At 38.1% G+C, this 19,686-nt stretch overlaps 1 protein-coding gene across 1 annotated transcript in view; it reads right to left on the bottom strand.

Moving 5' to 3' along the window:
• The window catches only part of PTPRQ (protein tyrosine phosphatase receptor type Q), a 238,186-nt gene extending 236,752 nt beyond the window's left edge, over positions 1-1,434 (bottom strand). Inside the window, exons 1-3 of the mRNA XM_068971658.1 lie at positions 1,381-1,434; positions 929-1,040; positions 19-245 (exon numbers count right to left, since the gene is read on the bottom strand). Of these exons, the coding sequence (XP_068827759.1) occupies positions 19-245; positions 929-1,040; positions 1,381-1,434 (393 nt within the window). The remainder of the gene's footprint in view (positions 1-18; positions 246-928; positions 1,041-1,380) is intronic.
• Between the last annotated feature and the right edge of the window lie 18,252 nt (positions 1,435-19,686).

Below are 19,686 nucleotides of genomic sequence, written 5' to 3'. Positions count from 1 at the left end.
TATTTACAAAATAATTACCTTGATTTCATATGTTGTTCCAGGATTAAGATTAGTAAGAAGAACTTCCAGACTATCTGGTTTCGTTCTAACTTGTGTATATGTTGCCTGCATCCATGGACAAACTTCCTTATATTTTACAATGTAAGATATAATTCTCCCATTTGGATTAGGTGGTGTATTCCAAGACAGAAGAATCCCAGCAGATCCGACTCTTTCCCCCGCCAGGAGGACTGGAGGCCCTGGTTCTATTTTTGCAAAAATGCATGTTGTTATAAGGTCAATCAATTATTGTATTTTCACAAACATATGTAAGAAAAATATTTACAAACTGTAGACTTTAAAAGTTCCCAAAGACTAAGTGTCTCGTAAGTGTAAGTTTATCTTCCCTAGAGCTTTGCTACCAAGAGTAAAAAATGATGAAATGCTATGGGGAATACCAAAAACATTCTTTTATAAGAATGTGAAAAATGGAATGCTACTAAATACTGCATGCCAAATACAGTTTTAATGCCAAATCATTTTTTTATAAACACTCAGTTGATGCAAGGCTTATACATAAACACTAAGGAAACAAGAACCAGCCTTACAAACTGAGTAATTCTTTTGGAGCAAGTATAGTGAGTTTATTTTCATGGTTTTGTATTATTTAACTATTACCATTAACAGTGTCTCTGACCATTTCACAAACAAGTATGGAAAAATTATCTTTGCTCTTTGAAAGTAAAGGAAGATAAAGAACCAGCAGAATGCAGGTTCTAAACAGATCACTTTCTTAAGTTTCCATTTTGCTTTAATTACTCAACTGTTTTCATGCATTCAGTGTACATATTGCCAATGCAAATAGTCCCATCCAATAGATTTATAAAGGGCCCAAATACTTTGTAAAAAAAAAAAAAAGAAAGAAAGAAAATGGAAAACATATACTTACTTGTCACATTTGTCGTCACAGTTCTGCTAACAGGTGAGCTATATGTTGTAGCAGAAATTGAAGAAATGGTAACGTTGTACTGTGTACCAGGAACAGCATTAGAAACATCAACCTAAAACACCAAAAACAGACGACTGTGTTAAAAATTCTGAAATGCAGGAAAGCTCAAACAATAAATCTATCACAATCAAGAAAGTAAAGTTAGCACTTTACTGCATAACTCTGTACTATTTATCACAATGTGTTTCCTATTATTGTAAAAATATACATTTGCTATAGCAGAAATATTTACCAAACAACATGCAGTAAAAACTTACAAAACATACTACATTATCAAAGACCAAATCAGTATTTCTAGCAATCCCAATTCACTGTCACAACTATTTAAGAGTCCTAAGAAATCTATATAGTCCATTGATTAGCCCTGGTATTTAAGAGTGTGTATAAAATACCTGTGTCTCTGAAGTTCCAATAAAAAGTAAAAGAAAAATGACAAGAAAACCCATCATTATCACATTTTTCAGGCCGTCGAATCACATTGATGGCTCTAGAGAGAAATGTTGCCTGCATTAATGATTTAAAGACAGATCCTCCTGGCAAGTGCACAATTAATGAGCCTGGATTACTCAATAGCTCTGCCCTTTCTTTGTTAAATTATTCATGAACCCTTGGATGGTTGGCTGTAGGTTCAGGGTAGACTTAAAAAAAAAAAAAAAACCAGACATTGCTAAGGTAACAGTCCACCAACACTGAAACTTACACTCATCAATTCGGCATCAGTGTTTTTGTCTTCATCTTATGCTTTTAAAGAGGCTCAAAGAAGGACGTTTTCATGGTGGATGAGTTTCATAAAGAACTTTCCTACTTGGGCTAAATATAAAATACAAGCTGGCTTGGCCAAGTATGATAATGAAAACAATACCTGATATTCTCCACCTCCAAGATCGCTGATAGTAACAAAGCCACTGTCAGGAACAAGATCCACATGAAACCTGTCCACGTGGCCAGAGGGTAGGCTCCAGTGCAGAGAAAAGGCATGTGCAGAAATATTGAAAGCTTTAAGTTTCCTGGATCTTTCCGGTTCTGGTATTGAAAAATAGAGGTTTAGAATAGAGTTATTCTCCTAAACTTTCAAAGGAAAAAGGAAAATCAAAGGTTTAAGGGCCAAGTTTTAAAACAACCACACTATTAGAAAGTGTCAGAGCCTTTACATTCTCACTAACCCTCTGCAGGTGTTAGGCACGTATATCTTTTAAAATATCTAGTTTTAAGTTTAATTATCAGAAATAATATATCAACTTATGTATCTGTTTCTGGGATATTCCTTATCTACTAAAATCTGTTGGCTGACCAGATTGTTTTTTAAAGCTTATGTTCTAAGTAAAAAATCAAATCATTTTAAAAACAAGTAGGTACAAAATACTTACGCAATTACCTGGATATTTATCAAACAGAAAATAATTCAAAAAAAATAACAAAACATGCCAAACATTTTAAAAGATGAGCATTTCTGATGAATATTTAGTTAGGTGTTTCTTTAAAAGAAAAGTTTTCATATTGGAAATGAAAACAAGATAATTTTTAAACAATAACTAGTAATTGTCATAGCCATTGCAACCATATTTTTTTCTACCTTTTCTTTCACTATTTCCAAAGTTTTGTTTATGCTGCCTGTACCTACTTGCAGGGAGTTTTCTGTATAAAGTTCTTTGGATTGGTTGCCAGTGAATCAGGTTTGCACTCTTATCTTTAGCACAGATTCCAGTCAAACAATATAAGGGGAGTGAGATTATGAAGCAAAGCATGTGAAAAACATCCTGATACAGATCCACTCTAACACCATTTCCAAAAGAAAGGAGTCTGGAATTAGTCCTCGAAATCCGTCTATCATTTTAACACTCTGTTTTCCACCAGAAGTGATTTGAAAATCTATATATTTAAAAATTGAATTGTATATTTCCTAATATAACTGATAAGGCACATTGCATAAAATACATATCTTAACGGGCAATTTCCTAGTGTATTGGGGGGTCTTTTTTTTAGAATGGTTTTTCTTTATCTCCTTTGAAAAATTTCTTTAATGGTTATAATGTAACCATCTCGCTAGTGCATGCTAAGTCACTTCAGTCATGTCCAGCTCTGTGTGACCTTATGGACTGTAGCCCACCAGGCTCCTCTGTCCATGGGATTCTCTAGGCAAGAACACTGGAGTGGATTGCTATGCCCTCCCCCACGGGATCTTCTCGACCCAGGGATCAAACCTGTGTCTCTTCTACCTGAATTGGCAGGTGGGTTCTTTACCACTAGTGCCACATGGGAAGCCCAATGATTGAAGATAATATTGATCAATTAATTTTCACATGAAATCCTCAAAGACACAAACATTCTCTAGGCATCACCTCCAAGCTGCCTATGCAGTGAGCACCACAGTTTCATAATAACTCTTTAGAAATATGGCTTATCTAAGGTGAAAGATGTGCTTTCTAAGGTGATCAGAGAAATACTCAGTTTGTGATGGGCATAATTTCTTCGTGGGCATAGCTGCTGGCATTTTTCCTGGATGATTCTGCACACAGACCTATGTCCTCTGTATTCTCATGCCTGAGAGAAAAGGCCTTTATTCTCCTCACCAGTCCATGTTAAAACAGACAAAAGTTTAACGTGACAGACATCCAACCACTACTCACACTTACTGACTGTGAGGGCTAATACTATTTCTTCAAGAGTCCTAAAAAAGTATCTAACATTCAAGAAGTCTTAAGAAACTAGAAAAAGAGCTGGGATGAGACTTCAAAAGAAAAATGAATATAGAAGTAAAGGGCTGTTTACCAAGATGGTGGTGACGGAGAGAGGATGTAGTTTCCTGGAAGGTCTACAATTACACACTGAAGACCTCTTGGCCAAGGATGAAGTCTGTCTCACTAAGAGGAGGAAGAATATATTTGTCTGGCTATCTTCCAATCTGATAAAAAAGGGAAGGCCTGAAAGCTTCAGGACAGTTTCATAAAGGCCTCTCAAAGCAAAGTGACTAGAAGCCCTGCAAAGGGACAGAAAATAAAATGACTGAGGAAAACCAGCCTGAGTTGTGGGATCATTTAAAAAAGAACAGCCTGAAGGTCATGCATGCCGCAATAAAATTTTAGGGTTTTTTTCCCCCTTAAATGCAATGGAAAACATTGAAAATTTTTAAGCAGAAAGTCAATCTGACTTTTTTTTTTTTTTTACTTTATTTTACTTTACAATACTGTATTGGTTTTGCCATGCATTGACATGAATCCACCACGGGTGTACATGCATTCCCAAACATGAACCCCCCTTCCACGTCCCTCACCATAACATCTCTGTGGGTCATCACCGTGCACCAGCCCCAAGCATGCTGTATCCTGCATCGGACATAGACTGGCGATTTGATTCTTACATGATAGTATACATGTTAGAATGCCATTCTCCCAAATCATCCCACCCTCTCCCTCTCCCTCTGAGTCCCAAAGTCCGTTATACACATCTGTGTCTTTTTTCCTGTCTTGCATAGAGGGTCGTCATTGCCATCTTTCTAAATTCCATATATATGTGTTAGTATACTGTATTGGTGTTTTCTTTCTGGCTTACTTCACTCTGTATAATCGGCTCCAGTTTCATCCATCTCATCAGAACTGATTCAAATGTATTCTTTTTAACAGCTGAGTAATACTCCATTGTGTATATGTACCACGGCTTTCTTATCCATTCATCTGCTGATGGATATCTAGGTTGTTTCCATGTCCTGGCTATTATAAACAGTGCTGCGATGAACATTGGGGTACATGTGTCTCTTTCAATTCTGGTTTCCTTGGTGTGTATGCCCAGCAGTGGGATTGCTGGGTCATAAGGTAGTTTTATTTGCAATTTTTAAAGGAATCTCCACACTGTTCTCCATAGTGGCTGTACTAGTTTGCATTCCCACCAACAGTGTAGGAGGGTTCCCTTTTCTCCACACCCTCTCCAGCATTTATTGCTTGCAGATTTTTGGATCGCAGCCATTCTGACTGGTGTGAAGTGGTACCTCATTGTGGTTTTGATTTGCATTTCTCTAATAATGAGTGATGTTGAGCATCTTTTCATGTGTTTGTTAGCCATCCATATGTCTTCTTTGGAGAAATGTCTATTTAGTTCTTTGGCCTATTTTTTGATTGGGTCATTTATTTTTCTGGAATTGAGCTGCATAAGTTGCTTGTATATTTTTGAGATTCTTTGTCAGTTGCTTCATTTGCTATTATTTTCTCCCATTCAGAAGGCTGTCTTTTCACTTTGCTTATAGTTTCCTTTGTTGTGCAGAAGCTTTTAATTTTAATTAGATCCCATTTGTTTATTTTTGCTTTTATTTCCAGTATTCTGGGAGGTGGATCAAAGAGGATCCTGCTGTGATTTATGTCGGAGAGTGTTTTGCCTATATTCTCCTCTAGGAGTTTTATAGTTTCTGGTCTTACATTTAGATCTTTAATCCATTTTGAGTTTATTTTTGTGTATGGTGTTAGAAAGTGATCTAGTTTCATTCTTTTACAAGTGGTTGACCAGTTTTCCCAGCACCACTTGTTAAAGAGATTGTCTTTACTCCATTGTATATTCTTGCCTCCTTTGTCAAAGATAAGGTGTCCATATGTGTGTGGATTTATCTCTGGGCTTTCTATTTTGTTCCATTGATCTATATTTCTGTCTTTGTGCCAGTACCATACTGTCTTGATGACTGTGGCTTTGTAGTAGAGCCTGAAGTCAGGCAAGTTGATTCCTCCAGTTCCATTCTTCTTTCTCAAGATTGCTTTGGCTATTCAAGGTTTTTTGTATTTCCATACAAATCTTGAAATTATTTGTTCTAGTTCTGTGAAAAATATCGCTGGTAGCTTAATAGGGATTGCATTGAATTTGTAAATTGCTTTGGGTAGTATACTCATTTTCACTATATTGATTCTTCCAATCCATGAACATGGTATATTTCTCCATCTATTAGTATCCTCTTTGATTTCTTTCACCAGTGTTTTATAGTTTTCTATGTATAGGTCTTTAGTTTCTTTAGGTAGATATATTCCTAAGTATTTTATTCTTTTCGTTGTAATGGTGAAAGGAATTGTTTCCTTAATTTCTTTTTCTACTTTCTCATTATTAGTGTATAGGAATGCAAGGGATTTCTGTGTGTTGATTTTATATCCTGCAACTTTACTATATTCATTGATTAGCTCTAGTGATTTTCTGGTGGAGTCTTTAGGGTTTTCTATGTAGAGGATCATGTCATCTGCAAACAGTGAAAGTTTTACTTCTTCTTTTCCAATTTGGATTCCTTTTATTTCTTTTTCTGCTCTGATTGCTGTGGCCAAAACTTCCAAAACTATGTTGAATAGTAGCGGTGAAAGTGGGCACCCTTGTCTTGTTCCTGACTTTAGGGGAAATGCTTTCAATTTTTCACCATTGAGGATAATGTTTGCTGTGGGTTTGTCATATATAGCCTTTATTATGTTGAGGTATGTTCCTTCTATTCCTGCTTTCTGGAGAGTTTTTATCCTATTATTTTTAATTTTAAAAGATTTCCCTGGAAGATGGGATATAAACTGGTGAGAGGCAAAAGTGGCAGCATGAAGCCAGTTAGTAGGATACTGTCGTTCTGAACTGAGAGGAGGGAGGCTTGCTCTCAGGAAAAGGGAGTAGAGAGGAAGTGATACTTAAGTCATTGTGAGAGTGGAGCTTTCTGGATAAGAACTGAAAGATTCAGTTAATGAAACAAATCCCTTAATAAGTACATCATTTGTATTCCATGGAATTTAACCTCTGAAAAGGTAGAAAAATATGAAGAAAAATATCATTCTCAATTTAATTGTTACTAACCAATAAAATCAGATTGTGTGGTAGCTTTTGAGTTATATATATGTATCTTATATATATATATCTTATATATATCTTTGAGTTTTATATATATCTCACATTATGTTCAATTAAGTTAATATATATCTTATATATATATCATGTATATCTTTGAGTTTTATATATATATATGTATATCTCACATTGCATTCAATTTAATTAGGGCTAGCAAGAGTAATTCTAGGCCTAGTTAATTTTTTAGACCAGAATTTTCCAAAAATTAATCCTTAGTACCCTAAATCCCTAGAATTTAATAGATGTCAGTGATCAAACCATTTTATCAAATAATTCCTTTTTTACATGAAACAGCTTCCTTTATTGCAGGCTAACTCAGTCTTAAATAAGTTTAGATATGTGACTTGTGCTTCTCTAAAGCAGCACTCTCTGATAAAAATATAAGATAAACCACATTAAACAAGTAAAAAGAAAAGCGTAAAGTTAATTTTTAAAATATATTTTATCTAGGATGTGAGACTTGGACTGTGAAGAAAGCTGAGCGCTGAAGAATTGATGCTTTTGAACTGTGGTGTTGGAGAAGACTCTTGAGAGTCCCTTGGACTGCAAGGAGATCCAACCAGTCCATTCTAAAGGAAATCAGTCCTGGGTGTTCTCAGTTCTTGAAGGACTGATGCTAAAGCTGAAACTCCAGTACTTTGGCCACCTCATGTGAAGAGCTGACTCATTGGAAAAGACTCTGATGCTGGGAGGGATTGGGGGCAGGAGGAGAAGGGGATGACAGGATGAGATGGCTGGATGGCATCACCGACTCGACGGATGTGAGTTTGAGTGAATTCCAGGAGTTGGTGATAGACAGGGAGGCCTGGGGTGCTGCGATTCACGGGGTCGCAAAGAGTCAGATACGACTGAGCAACTGAACTGAACACAAAATTTCAAAAAATATCATTTCACATATAATCAATAGGAAATTATTAATGAGATATTCACTTTTTTTCATACCAAGTCTTTGAAATCCCATGTGTCTCTCACACTTAGGGCCCATCTGAATTTGGACTAGTCACATTTCAAGGCTCAATAGTTATGTGTTGCGAATCACTGCATACTGGACAGTGCAGTTCTAAAGCATCTCTCAACTTTTCCCTTTGGTATTTCAGTAAATTCACCTCAACTGCATTTTAAGAAGCTGAGAAAAAACACAAGTATGATCCTATGATGTCTATATAGGAAAAGAGTTCAAAAGAGTTAAAAGGACCACACATACTAAGTTCTGATACAAACTGTGGTGGATTAACCTTTGAGACGGAGAATAAGAAGAGATTCCAAATAGAAAAGCAAGCTTCTATTCCAAATAGAAAAGCAAGGACAAGCCTCAGTAGATTTTGATTCTTAAAAGAGTGTATACGAAATGAGAGCACAATGGTACATACCTTGAGGTACCCATAAAGAGTCACACAAGCCTATCAGAACAGTGCTAAGGAAACAAAGACTACAGTGGACAGATATTTTAAAAGAAAAAGTGAAGACTCAAAAACACACCATTATTATTAACTTTTGTTTATACTTCCCATGTACCAACACTGTATATGAAAAACTTTCAACATCACATTGAAGTCTTTTAATAATTTATCATAGGTTGGGCATAATATAGTTCAAATGGTAAAGAATCTGCCTGTTAGGCAGGAGACCAGGGTACAATCCCTGGGTTGGGAAGTTCCTCTGGAGAAGGGAATGGCAATCCACTCCAGTGTTCTTCCCTGGAGAATTCCATGGACAGAGAAACCTGGCAGTTTACAGTCTGTGGGGTCACCAAGAGACAGACACGGCTGAGTGATTAACACAACACAGGGCATAATATATGTTCTGACCAAGGAAATGTCAGATATGCAGAATAGTAAGAAGTAATTCGTATCAAGTTTATGACATACTATGCACTGTTCTAAACTTGTACTCTGATTGTTTTACGTTTTATGTAACAGCCATAACAAATCATAAGGAGATACTTTCATTCAGTTCAGTTCAGTCGCTCAGTCGTGTCCGACTCTTTGCGACCCCATGAATCGCAGCACACCAGGCCTCCCTGTCCATCACCAACTCCCAGAGTTCACTCAGACTCAGGTCCATCGAGTCGGTGATGCCATCCAGCCATCTCATCCTTGGTCGTCCCCTTCTCCTCCTGCCCCCAATCCCTCCCAGCATCAGAGACTTCTCCAACGAGTCAACTCTTCGCATGAGGTGGCCAAAGTACAGGAGTTTCACCTTTAGCATCATTCCTTCCAAAAAACAATGAGGACTAATCTCCTTTAGAATGGACTGGTTCGATCTCCTTGCAGTCCATGGGACTCAACAGTCTTCTCCAACACCACAGTTCAAAAGCATCAATTCTTCGGTGCTCAGCTTTCTTCACAGTCCAACTCTCACATCCATACATGACTACTGGAAAAACCAAAGCCTTGACTAGACAGACCATTGTTGGCGAAATAATGTCTCTGCTTTTTAATAGGCTGTCTAGGTTGGTCATAACTTTCCTTCCAAGGAGTAAGTTTTCAGCCAACTTTCTGGACTTCTGGAGATTGCTGAAAAAATACTTGGTTGTCACAGTTAATTATTCCTTGATTACCACAATTAAGAGGACCCTACTGGTATCTAGTGGGTAGAGGTCAGGGACGCTTCTAAACATCCTAAAATGTACAGGACAGATTCCCATAAGAGAGAATCACCCAGCCCAAAACGTCAACAGCACAGCAATTAAGAAACCTTGTCACAGACTCACTGAAACTTCACCAGTGGGTCCAGTGTTAATGTGTTTGATTATATACTTTACCTATCATAAAAAGACATTCAACACATCATTTAACACATGCACTTTTTAAGAAATGTTATTGTATACATAATAGAAAAGTTAAAATGTAATAAAAAATTTAAAAGTCATAAGGCACCTCAGAGATCAACAACTTTAATCCTAAGTAACTTGCCCAGTAGTACTCAGCTAGCAAGTGTCAAATACAGGAATGTGGTTGGTATATGAACTGCAAACTCTGCCTGTTTTCATTATCACACAAATATCACATTTAGGAGAATAATAGTAATATAAGATACATAGAATAATACCCCCTTCAAGGATGCCCACAACTTAAACCCTGGAACTAGTGAATATATTACATTACAGGCAAAATGGACTTTGCAGATGGAATTAAGAATATGAACCTTAAAACAAGGAGAGCAATCTAGTTTATCTAGGTGGGACCAATCTAATCATAAGGTCCTTAAAAGTGGAAGAGAAAGGCAGAAGAGTCTGATGTAACAGTAAAAATGGAAAGACAGTTGAAGCATGAATGCAATCCAATTCTGTTTTATTGTCTTTGAAGATAGAGGAAGAAGGTCACAAGCCAAGGAATGAGATATTCACTAGAGGGGGATCAGATCTCAGCTGACAGCCAGCAAGGTTTAACCTGTGTGTAACCTCAGTCCTTGGAGAAGGCAATGACACCCCACTCCAGTACTCTTGCCTGGAAAATCCCATGGATGGAGGAGTCTGGTAGGCTGCAGTCCATGGGGTTGCCAAGAGTCTGACACGACTGAGCAACTTCACTTTCACTTTTCACTTTCATGCATTGGAGAGGGAAATGGCAACCCACTCCAGTGTTCTTGCCTGGAGAATCCCAGGGACGGGGGAGCCTTGTGGGCTGCTATCTATGGGGTTGCACAGAGTCAGACACGACTGAAGTGACTCAGCAGTAGCAACCTCAGTCCTACAGCCACAAGAACAGAATTCTCCAAATAACCTGAATGATCAAAGAAAAGGACTCTCCCCTAGAGCCCCCCAATATCTTTATTTTAGCCTAATTAGAAACCATGTTAGACTTATGACCTATAGAACTCTGACACAGTCAATTTGTGTTATTTTAAGCCACAAAGCTTGTGGCAATTTGTTACAGAACCACAGGAAACTAACACAGTGTGACATCCACATAACAAACGTCTACAGACTGTTATCATCATATGTCTGCTTTGGATTACCTGTCATATCATAGCCTTAAAGATCATTTAAATATAGTCTCATTAGTTATTAATTAGTTATTACTGCAATCTTGTTCTCTTATGAAAATTTAAATATTAATAGGTTTAACAACTTCATTTGGATATAAAAAATGATGCTTTAAATTAGGATTTTGGTCTCTTCTCATATAGAAACAAAATGTTGCAATGCTGAATTGCTAACATTCCACAAACACACCATATTATTTACACCTCCATAATTTTGCACAGACTGTTCCCTCTCTCAGAATCCTCCTTTCCACACACCCCACACGCCCTCTAGTTTGTTTAGGAAACTCCTTATCTTTTTGCAGCCCTGGAGAGACTTTTCCATCCATTCAGTATAGGTAATCATTCCCTGCTGTGCAACCACAATAAGACTGAAATACTTCCATTGATCCACCTCTTAATTCGACTTATACTATATGTATTTCCATGCTCATAATCTTTACTCCTCTCCACACACCCTAAGACTGTGATTTTTCATATGTATAGTATATAGTAGAATATTAAAGACAAAGAATACAGTTGTAGGAGAATGGATGATATCCAAATCAACCATCTAATTCTACTAGCTGGACCTCTCATTTGATGTGATACTGTATATAGTATTAGGCATTATTTATTGAGTACTGACTATGTGCCAAAACTCTGTTATCCAATTTATATCTTACATATATTATCCCCCAAATCCTTAGAATACAGTGAGTATTTTTACCCTCTGAAATATTCTATACATTGTAAAATTTCAAATTTCAAAAAACTGAAATTTTATCTTAAGCAGCACAATATGTAAAATGTGAAGTTTTTAAATATCAAGAGGAATTTGTAAATATACCTGCAATGACTCTGATAAATGTGCCAGACCCTTCAACACTTCCTCTCACTCTGTATACTGTGATGTTATATATTCCACCAGGAGTCAGATCTGTAACTGTGTGCTCAGTCATCACGCCCCAAATAAGATATTCTTCTGCAAATGTTCTATTTGATATATAAATCTTGTAATGAGTGAAATTGGTCTCTGTTGGATTCCACCTTAAATGTGCAGAAGATGTATTCACAGCTTTCAAGGTTAAGCCACAAATTCTGGATGGTTCTATTGAAAAGGTAAATATATATATAAGTAAAAACTGCACACATATATGAAAAAATAAAGCAAACATAAATAGTATCATTTTTAAATCTATGTAATAATCCTTGAATTTATTCAAGTATAATGTCTTACATGCTCAGCTCTGCAAATAGAGAAATAGGCTATTATATAAACATGAGCTTTAAGTGACTCTAGTTCCCAAATATCTTTCCTTAGTCAAATCATGGATCATCATCAATAGACATTCCTCTAGAATTGTGCCTCCTGTGTGTTCAAAAGTATCCTTATATGATACAGTTATGGGTTTGTTAGCTACCATCTAGCAGATAGCTAGATATTGGATGAAGATGAAATAGAGTAACTTAAAGAGGCAGTGAAGGTCAGAAGTAAGGGCATTTTCAAATGTGGTTCTTCCAATTACAAAGTTTTCAGCATTTCTATATTGCTGCATTGTTAATCAGTTCATCTGGTAAAGTAATATTGTTTCTTGCATTATCATTTGTTCACTGAGAAGAGACCCTGTAAGCATCATAGATTTTCACAAGAACTGTTGGTGACGTATACTATCACTCCTCCCCACTCAAAAACAATATGAAAGTTATTTACAATGAATTTACAAACATCAAGGAAGGAAAAAATAGTTTTCCTCTTTATCAAACCCCTACCTCAATAGAAAATGAGCTGTATTTATAACATTATGACATGTTATATAGCACATATGTGTGTGTATATATATATACATATATTCCATATATGTGGCATACATGATACATATATACATATATATACATGTTTGCTTCAGATTATTAAGAAACTATGTAGTTCCCAATAAATTTAGACAAAGACTAAGTTCACATATTTTTGAGAGCTTCTTAATCATATCATGATCATCATTATTCCTTCATTATCAAGCTTTATGTTTAAAAATAGCTTTAATTATCTGGGGTCAAAATACTTTCAGTTATCATAAAACTATAAAGAAAAATTTTATTTCTGATATTTCCTTACTTGTAGCCACATTTTTCATTACAGATGCGCTGTAATCTTTGCCTCTAACTGTCTTCACGTGGAACACGTAGTCCACACCTGGAGTCAGATTCTTGACTTTGGCTTTGTTGGTATATACAATTACTTGGAATAGTTTTTCCCTTCTAGATGTCATACAATAGGATATCTAGAGAAAGAGATAAATTCATATTTTTCGTGATTTAAAAAGGATCTGTCATGAACTCCATACTAGTCACATCACATAAATTAATACTGCAAGAGAGGAGTTATAATACTTCCTATCTTCACCAAGAAGTAATTTGGAGGTAGTTGAAGCTGGACAACTTAGTGACATTCACATAGCAATAAGTTGAGTGAACCAACATAGGAGTTTATATACTAAAAGACCAGTAGCCTCCAAATGTTTCTAAATTTCACATATAGGTGTGTATGTGTGTATACATATATATGTGTGTGTGTGTGTATACAAACACATGATTTATTTATATATATATATATCAGAGAAGGCAATGGCACCCCACTCCAGTACTCTTGCCTGGAGAATCCCAGGGATGGCAGAGCCTGATGGGCTGCTGTCTATGGGTCGCACAGAGTCGGACACAACTGAAGTGACTTAGCAGCAGCAGCAGCAGCATACATATATACATGCATAATATAATAGATATGAGTGAGACTTTACCTGTTGGTTCACCTGAAAACAAAAACTGTTCTGTAACATTTCATGAATGCCTGTTATCAATAACCTCAGATATGTAGATGACACCACCCTCATGGCAGAAAGTAAAGAGGAACTAAAAAGCCTCTTGATGAAAGTAAAAGTGGAGAGTGAAAAAGTTGGCTTAAAGCTCAACATTCAGAAAACAAAGATCATGGCATCTGGTCCCATCACTTCATGGGAAATAGATGAGGAAACAGTGTCAGACTTTATTTTGAGGGGCTCCAAAATCACTGCAGATGGTGACTGCAGCCATGAAATTGAAAGACCCTTACTCCTTGGAAGGAAAGTTATGACCAACCTAGATAGCATATTGAAAAGCAGAGACATTACTTTGCCAACAAAGGTCTGTCTAGTCAAGGCTATGGTTTTTCCTGTGGTCATGTATGGATGTGAGAGTTGGACTGTGAAGAAAGCTGAGCGCCAATGAATCGATGCTTTTAAACTGTGATGTTGGAGAAGACTCTTGAGAATCCCCTGGACTGCAAGGAGATCCAACCAATCCATTCTGAAGGAGATCAGCCCTGGGTGTTCTTTGGAAGGACTGATGCTAAAGCTGAAACTCCTGTACTTTGGCCACCTCATGCGAAGAGTTGACTCATTGGAAGACTCTGATGCTGGGAGGGGTTGGGGGCAGAAGGAGAAGGGGACGGCAGAGGATGAGATGGCTGGATGGCATCACGGACTCAATGGACATGAGTCTGAGTGAACTCTGGGAGTTGGTAATGGCAGGGAGGCCTGGAGTGCTGCAATTCATGGTGTCACAAAGTGTTGGACATGACTGAGCGACTGAACTGAACTGAACTGTTCTGTTCTCCCAACTCCAGGTAAGCAGAAGACTAGAGGAAGTGAAGACAGATATTGCTGAAGTCCCAACTTTCTGACCCTAGGAAGATGGCATGGCTTTCTCCTGGCTGCCTAAGGAATGGAAAGGGGGTGCTTCTGCCCACAGTCCAGCTAAATGAGGAGGGCCCTGTGGGTATCGTAACCATGCATGGAGGATGTCTGCTGGAGAGACTGACAGTCTAGTTGGAAGGTAAGCGGCAGCCAGCTTCCCACTCATGTGTCTGGTTGCCCAGAGAAAAGGGAAACTAGGAAGAGTGGAGAGTAATCTGTGCACCCACCTTTGCCCTGACAAAGATGCCACAGTCTCCTGTGGGTCAAGTATGACCACACGGAGTGATCAGACTTGAACCAACTTACCAGTACCTCACCCAAGAAGTTTGACCTCTGTGCAAACACACCCAAGCAGCAAAAAGTAGTGGGATATAATACAAGAGGGAAGAACTGAGAAGGGCTGGAAAAGATAGAGCTGACCTGGGTCTGTCATGTCAAGGACGTGGGTAGTGTGGGTAACCCCCACCTCCCTCACAAAGAAGTCACATATGTGTCCCAGGAGAGAGACTGTATTTTAAGGGCTGCTAAACAGGTATCAATGGAAGCCAGTCAGTCAGTCAAGGGAGTAGTGGGAAAAAAAAAAAAAACAGCAAGAGAGAAAACAACAAAAATAAACACCTGGCATAGAGGAAGCACTTCAATTTTTGTTGACCCAATGAATGATGTGTCATGTTCCATGTCAGTTTATCTTTCATTATAACCATCTTCCAGTATAGCCAATTATTCATTAAAACTTTCAGAATTGGCATTGCCTTTAGAAATTTTCAGTGGACTGATCTGATAGTCCCAATATTTGGGGAATTTTTAAAAATTCATTAAAAGCTACTTATAACAAACTTTCCTCTTCTTTATTCCATATTTCAAGGTGTAAAAGAAAGATACATCTAAATGAAAGTAATCACATTCATTTTATAATTTTAATTATATTATCCTTTAAAAACCACTTGTTTGTGGCAAGCATCACAGAAACAAATTTCCTGGGCAGACATGTTTATCACTGTCTTGTGGGAAGAGTATTTTGTTACTGAAGAAAGATAATCATGAGGTCTAGAAGCATATCACTGCTTATTGATTTATAAGGTGTCACTGGCAATTGCCTTGTTTGTCTGGCATATGGTAAGATAGGAAAAGTGAACAGAATGCTGAGAAATTCTGATATGAAAAAGGATGGTAGGAGAAAGTACCATGTAGTAGAGGAAGAATATAACCTTAATGAAAAGGTAAACTCCGACGTACAAAGAATCATAGCAAGGCATTAATGAAGGACTGAAAGGAAAAGAAATCAATTGCAGTGATCTCAAGATAAAGTTATGAAAATTTTAAAAATAAATTTGTAAAATAGAGGTTTGTCGAGTTCCAACTATGTGGGCTCCATGTATCTAATAGAAACCAATTGAAGAAAATGCAATTTGTTCTTTTATTTCTACTTTTAAAGCAGAATCGAAGACTTGAAATGATTAATTTTAAATGATTAGGAAAATGATCCCAATTATGCATGTACACTTTGCTAAGCAACCAGGATACTGTTGCTTAATGCATTAAAATTTAACAAATAATCTCATTGGTAGAGAAAGACTAGAATAACTATTAGAGATAGTTACTATAGTTAATAAATATAATCTGAATCCAAAAGATTAACATGATTTCTTAAAATAAGTTTTACTTCATACATAAATTACAATCTCAAAAAAAGTGTTCATATAAAAATAGCAAAAAGTAATTCTAGGAGTATATATTTTATCTGACAACAAATAATTTTATGGCCTCAGCCAACCCAAGAAAAGATCATCTTTTTAGCCATTTGCCTTGAAATATGAGAATTAGGACAAACAGATAAGGGTAAAAAATGTGCATCTTCTACAATTAATATTATAAATACCTAGAATTTTCTCTAAGAAATACCTATACTAAGTATAGGAATGAATTAAATCATTCTAGAAAGGATAGAATTTTTCATGAATCATTTATAACTCAAGACACCCCAATCATTGAATGACATTTACAAATGACAAATAGAATGTTCCCCCTAGACTTGCTCATGTAAAATATCCTCTTCTCTTTTCAGTGAGTCTGAATCTTACCCATTCCCAAAAGTTCATCTCAAGTTCTACCCTTTGCTGATAACCATGTTCAATATTGATACCCTCCTTCCAAAATCCCAACCATATATGGCAGGGGTACCCAACCTCCAGGCCACGGACCAGTACCTCCTCCAGATCAGGGGCAGCATTAATTAAAAATAAAGTGCACAATAAATATAATGCCTTTGTTACATGATGTACATAATACATACATAATTACATGCATCATCCTAAAACCACCCCCCTATCCCCAGTCAATGGAAGAATTGTCTTCTGTGAAATTGGTCCCTGGTGCCAAAAAGATTGGGGACCACTGATATATGGTAACACTGTTATACAAAGTTTTATTTATTTACTAAATATTTATTGATCATCTATTACAGGGAAAGCATTATTCTCAGTACTAGATATTTTACAGTAAACAAGACAAAAAAGGCTTCCCATTGTAAGGAAGTTTTACTCTAAGGGTGACACCTAACAACAATCAACTCAATAAACGAATGAAATAATCAGCTACATCTCAGAGGAAACAAAGAGTGGTTTTATTTAGAGTAGGTAATCAAGCAAGGAGATGAGAATATAAAACAAAGAACTGCTCACAGTTTAGTTCTACAAGGATTAAGTCATTAGCCACTGCAGCTATTAACCTACAGCGCACCCTGAAAGGAATTCGGGATGCAAAACAAGATGAGGCATTCTGTGCTTTGGATAAACAAGCCCATCAGAAAGTTAGATGTATATCTCAGGAAGAATTTTTATGAACCCAGATTCTTACATTTTTCCATACATAGAAATCATTCTAAAATCATTAACTGGTATATCTGTGTCTTGGGACTAGCAGTGACCTTTTACTGAGATGTATGCTTGACTGCATGTATTTCTTATCCCTAAATTATATATTAGGGCTTCTCCCCTACTTCCCCACAACAGTTCCCTTAGACCTATGGAGAGGCTATTTCCTAAGCTATAGCTCTCATAAATTCTCTGAATAAAACTGAAACTCACAACTCTAACATTGTGCATTTTTCTTATAGTCAACAAATGATTCTGGAGCTGAGAATCCAATGATAGAAAAAAGTCGACCAAAACTGAAGGCGAAATACCCATGCAAAATGAATATCAAGTACAAAAATTCTGCAGCAGGGATGTACATGGCATGCTAAAGGAACTAGAAAGAGAGCCCAATATGCCTGCAGCATAGAAACCAAGCAGGCAGCATAATTAGATGAAGGTCCAATCAGGTGAGCTCTTGGAGACCACTTTAAGGCTACATAAACACATAAAGTTTAGACTTTAAGTGATGGGCAATGGAAATCTAAAGGAGATTGTTAAGTCAATGAGAGACACTGTATCTCTGTCACCTGCATTCTCTCTGGCCACTATGTGCAAAGTAGATAATATGGAAATCAAGAACAGAGACAGAGGACTTCCCTGGGGTCTAGTGGTTACGCATTTGCCTGCCAATGCAGGGGACATGTGTTCGATCCCTAGTCCTGGGAGATTCCACATGCCATGGACCAACTGAGACCATGTGTTAGAACAGCTGAGCCTGTGTGTCAAAACTACCGAGCCTATGCTCTAGAGCCTGCAAGCCACAGCTCCTCAGCCCGTGCACCTAGAGCTTATGCCCCAGGCTCCACAACAAGAGAAGCCACCACAATGAGAAGCCTGCACACTCAGCTAGAGTAGCCCCCACTTGGAGCAGTGAAGACAGACCCAGCACAGCCAAAAATAAATAAATAATTTTTAATTAAACACATATATCTTAAAAAGGTGGGGGGAGGGCATGGTCCTAAGATGGTGGAGGAATAGGACGGGGAGACCACCACTATCTCCCCCACAAATTCATCAAAAGATCGTTTGAATGCTGAGCAAATTCCACAAACAACTTCTGAATGCTGATGGAGGACCAGGCACCCAGAAAGGCAGCCCATTGTCTTCAAAGGGATAGGACAAAATATAAAAGATAGAAAGAGAGACAAAAGAGTTAGGGATGGAGACCCACCCTGGAAAGGGAGTTGTGAAAGAGGAGAATTTTCCGAACACAAGGAAACCCTCTAACCGGCGGGTCTGTGGGGAGTTTTGGAATCTCAGAGGGCAACATAACCGGGAGGAAAAATAAATAAATAAAACCCACAGATTCCGTGCCTAACTGCAACTGCCAGTGGATAAGTAGCCCAGATGTTCGTGTCCGCCACCAGCAAGCGGGAGCTGAACAGGGAGGCGCTGGTTGCAGGCTTAGGGTAAGGACAGAACCTGAAAGCCCTGAGGGCAATCTGAGAGAGCTAAGGTGAGATAGCAGCCCAAACTGTGGGATAGCCAGAGAGAGAGATAAAAAAAAATAAAAGAGAAAGAGAGAGACAGAACTTTCCCATGGAAAGCTCTAACCTAAGGCACTGCCAGCCCGCTCACAGAACAAAGGACTGAGCGAATATCAAAGAAGAGCTAGCCGGCTACAGACCGGCCCCTTCCCCCGCTGGAGGCAAAGAGGCAGGTGGGCAACAGCCAGAGTCAGAAGGGGCAATCTTGGCCCCAGAGATGGCATCCTCCACCAAACTGTGAGCACGCTCCCAGTTGCTAACCAAGTCTTGCTTCGATCCTGGATGGTTGACATCCCCCAGGAGGGTCGCCCGAAGAGATCAGCTCCCCAAGGAGATACACAGCACATCTGAGACAGCACTCCCACTCTGCACCCAGGAAACCAAGCAGCTGGGACCAGGGAGGTGATAAGACGCACTGCCCACCTGGGGAGAGTGCACTCACCAAGCACCTGGTTGCCTGAGCTGCTTGGACCTGCGAAGGGCATAATGCAGGCCCAACAGAGTCTGTGCCTTTGTGGAGTACCTGAGAACCTGAACCTGAGTGGCTTAGACCTGGGAAGTGCAGAAGACAACCCAGGGCCCGCCTCAGACAGTTCACCTGCACAGCAACGTGGAACCTGAGCAATGTAGACCGGGAAAGCACACACATCATGAGCTGAGGCAAACCCAGTGTGGCCCAGACACTGCAAGCACTCCCCATACAGGCCAGTGATATTTATTTGTAGTGTTCCTCCCTCTCCACAGCAAACTGAATAAGT

This window comes from Capricornis sumatraensis, chromosome 4 (genome assembly GCF_032405125.1).
Source record: "Capricornis sumatraensis isolate serow.1 chromosome 4, serow.2, whole genome shotgun sequence".
Taxonomy (NCBI): Eukaryota; Metazoa; Chordata; class Mammalia; order Artiodactyla; family Bovidae; genus Capricornis; species Capricornis sumatraensis.
This window is presented reverse-complemented; position numbering and strand designations above follow the sequence as displayed.